Source organism: Micropterus dolomieu, unplaced genomic scaffold (assembly GCF_021292245.1).
Source record: "Micropterus dolomieu isolate WLL.071019.BEF.003 ecotype Adirondacks unplaced genomic scaffold, ASM2129224v1 scaffold_352, whole genome shotgun sequence".
Classification (NCBI taxonomy): Eukaryota; Metazoa; Chordata; class Actinopteri; order Centrarchiformes; family Centrarchidae; genus Micropterus; species Micropterus dolomieu.
In genome coordinates, this window is record NW_025744338.1 from 26,050 (window position 1) to 29,354 (window position 3,305).

Genomic DNA, 3,305 nt, shown 5'->3' on the forward strand with positions numbered 1-3,305 from the left:
ACATATACTGCACTCACATTAGTGTAGTCAAACATAAATGTGTGCTTGCCTTGAGATTCTTCCTCAAAAGACTTCAGACTTGACTCGGACTTGAGGTGCGGGACTCGTGAATAATGTTTATTTTTAGGAAACATCTGATGAGCTTGCTGTTATTCCCCTCTCTGCGTTACCTGTAACAATGTTTCCCACAGAATGTTAAGAGACTATGGTGGGTCTCATGGGGGTTCCGGGGACATTCCCCCCGGAAGAAAATTTTTACATTTTAAAGTTAAATGCATTAATTTGGTGCAAAATTAAGAGGCTATGAAGAACTTTGTGCACTTGTAAACAGTGTTATGCTCTAATAAACTATTTAATCATAAACCCATTGTATTGCTATAAATGGTGATGATGTTTTTCCAAAAAACCTAAATCAAAAAATAGAAAATAGAATAAGAAATTTCTCTAACATTTCATTGTTGTTGTTTTTTTTGGACACATGTAATATGTTTTATACTTACTGTGAGTACAATCCAATTAATCTTATTTCCATATTGTATAGGCAACTTATTTTGAAAACCGGACGTTGTCACATGTGTGTCCTCACGCTAATTTCATTAAGTCCGACCAGAGACCGACCATAGACTGTATGAGTCCGACCCAACTTGATAAATAATGTTGTGTGTGGTTCTCGTATCCTGGTTTGACTCGTATGTGGTTCTTCATAGCCTCTCTTCTTCAGGTAGGACTCTCATACTGTGACACTTGTCTTTGTAAAGAGAGAAACTGACAGGATAAAGTCGCTAACCTGCCTGTCAGCTCACACTGGTCCATTTCAGTGGATTTACCATAAAGGCTTTAATACGCGTGCACTCCAAATTTAGGTGCAGCTAGCTTAATCGCCTTCTCACAAACGAGTGACAGAAACAGACGTTAACGTTACTGTAGTTACCTCAAAAGAAAATTGGTTGTCTCTAGTTGGTCTGAAATGTTAATGAGATGTGTAAAATACTTTCGGTTCATTTTGAAACTATGACGGGCCGCCATGGTCACGTTAATTAATGGAAAACACTGCTATTACCTATCTACTTAACACATACGTATCTGCTGTGTGGGGCCACACGTGAGGAAGGACAATAAACACCGGCAGCTGCTCTGACATTCATCATAAACTTTGGCTTTAAAACTTCATACAACAAGACCCAAAGAAAGAACAAAATGATTCCCTCCCCAGTGGCCTCAGTGAAATGAATGAGTAAGATTTTTTTTCAGTGTAGTACTGTCTGTCTGAGCGAAATTCAGTGAGAGAGGCAGGGTTGCAGGGAAAATGATGAAGATAGACTTTGTTGATGTCCCTCCCATCTCTCCCAGAGAAATGGGAGGGAGGAATTAAGACAACGTAAGAGAGGTAAATCAGTTGCCAGAGCTGCAGCTGTCTGCAGATCTATGAACATGGAGTTTGAGGACAGAGCAGAGCTCTGCTTTCCACAACTCCTCAACACCTCCTGCAGGAAGCACACATCTTCTTGGTCTGAAGCTGTTCTTGTGAACATTGTGCTGTCCTCCATCTCTCTGCTCACTGTGGCTCTCAACATGCTCGTCATCATCTCAGTGTCTCACTTCAGGCAGAGATTTACTTCAGCTTCTCTTGCATTTTCTGTAACTGTAAAATGTGAACAGCTACTGTAGATAGCATGTATAAGATGGGCTATCTTCTTACTGCTGCTAGAAATGAATAATGTTGCACCTAGACTTATACTCTGCCTTGCTGACTGTTACACTAAAGCTGAAATGTCTGACTTTAACAACAGAGAGTGTGGCTCATGTCCCATCTCCTACTAATAATTAATATTTGTTACTATCCACTGTGACCTTAACTTGGTGGTTGTAATTGTCTATACTTAACCATTTGGTAGTTATACATGTGCTAGATTAGAAAATAGTCAAATATGAGTTTTATTATGTTTGGAATAGTTGTTTGAGTTGTTATGTCATTTAGATATGTGGACTTGTTTGGTTAATGATACTTTTCTCTTTCCCTCCAGGCAGCTCCACACACCCACCAACATCTTCCTCGTCTCTCTGGCTGTCTCAGACTTTCTCGTGGGCCTCCTGCTGATGCCGGTAAAAATCCTGAAAGGATCCTGTTGGTTTCTAAGAGATCTCATGTGTCCTCTGTATAATTGTGTGTCCTTCAGCATTACCTCTTCCTCAGTAGGAAACATGGTGCTCATCTCACTTGACCGATATGTTGCTATTTGTCACCCTCTGCATTATACCACCAGAATCACTGAGAGAAGAGTTAAACTCTGTGTTTGTCTGTGTTGGTTCTGTTCTGTTTTCTACAGCAGTCTCCTTTTTAAGGATGACCTGACTCAACCAGGTAGGCATAATTCCTGCTATGGTGAGTGTGTGGGTGTCATTGACCAAATCGCAGGAGCAGTTGACCTTGTTTTGACCTTTATTGTTCCAGTTACTGTCATCATAGTTCTGTATATGAGAGTGTTTGTAGTGGCTGTGTCTCAGGCTCGGGCCATGCGCTCTCACATTACAGATGTCACACAGCAGATTTCAAAGATTCCAAAGACAAAGAAATCTGAGCTGAAAGCAGCCAGGACTCTTGGTGTTCTTGTAGTTGTGTTTCTAATATGTTTCTGCCCATATTATGGTGTGTCTCTTGCAGGGGACAGCTTGCTCAGTACTTCTGCATCCTTTGGGATATATCTGTTTTATTTTAACTCGTGTCTAAACCCTGTGATTTATGCCATGTTCTACCCCTGGTTTAGAAAAGCAGTTAAACTCATAGTTACTTTTCAGATTCTGCATCCTGGCTCCTGTGAGGCCAAAATACTGTAGAGAGACTGTGAAGTGACTGAAATAAAATCTCGTCATGTTTTTCTTCTTTGTCTTCATATAGTATATAAACAGTATATAAGAAAACTCTGCATTGCTCTACTCATTGCCAAAGTTATGTAAGAATTACATCATCTTGTATATTTGGGACGAGAATAATTACGACAAAATAATGATTTTGTTCAGATCAGTTTTTTTTTTTTTTTGGTCATGTACTCTGCTGCTTTTTTGATTCTATCATGATTGGGTCAAGCATGTAGGAGGGAAAAGTAAAATAGCACTCTCTTACAAAATGTTGTAAACCGTGCAAATTTTCTATCCACTTTTCACAATTATCAGTACTTTCATAGATAAACTGTTATTTGATATACACACATGTAAACTCAAGTCAACCTTTTTGATGTCAAATTTTAGATTTATTTTCCTTAAGGTAGAATGTTTTATATTATTTTTGAACTGGATGGTTATGAACT

The 3,305-nt window shown here is 39.1% G+C and overlaps 1 protein-coding gene across 1 annotated transcript; it reads left to right on the forward strand.

The window, feature by feature from the left end:
- The first annotated feature begins 1,431 nt into the window (after window positions 1-1,431).
- On the forward strand, window positions 1,432-2,835 carry LOC123967406 (trace amine-associated receptor 13c-like). Its single transcript, XM_046043500.1, has 2 exons — window positions 1,432-1,604; window positions 2,025-2,835. Exons 1-2 carry the CDS (start codon window positions 1,432-1,434, stop codon window positions 2,833-2,835), a joined length of 984 nt encoding a protein of 327 aa, XP_045899456.1.
- Window positions 2,836-3,305: the final 470 nt, after the last annotated feature.

Bases quoted from the DNA above. Each gene is read 5' to 3' on its own strand.
- LOC123967406 (XM_046043500.1), top strand. From the start codon at position 1,432: ATGGAGTTTGAGGACAGAGCAGAGCTCTGCTTTCCACAACTCCTCAAC. The intron at 1,605-2,024 runs GCAGAGATTTAC...CTTTCCCTCCAG, and splicing joins ATCTCAGTGTCTCACTTCAG to GCAGCTCCACACACCCACCA.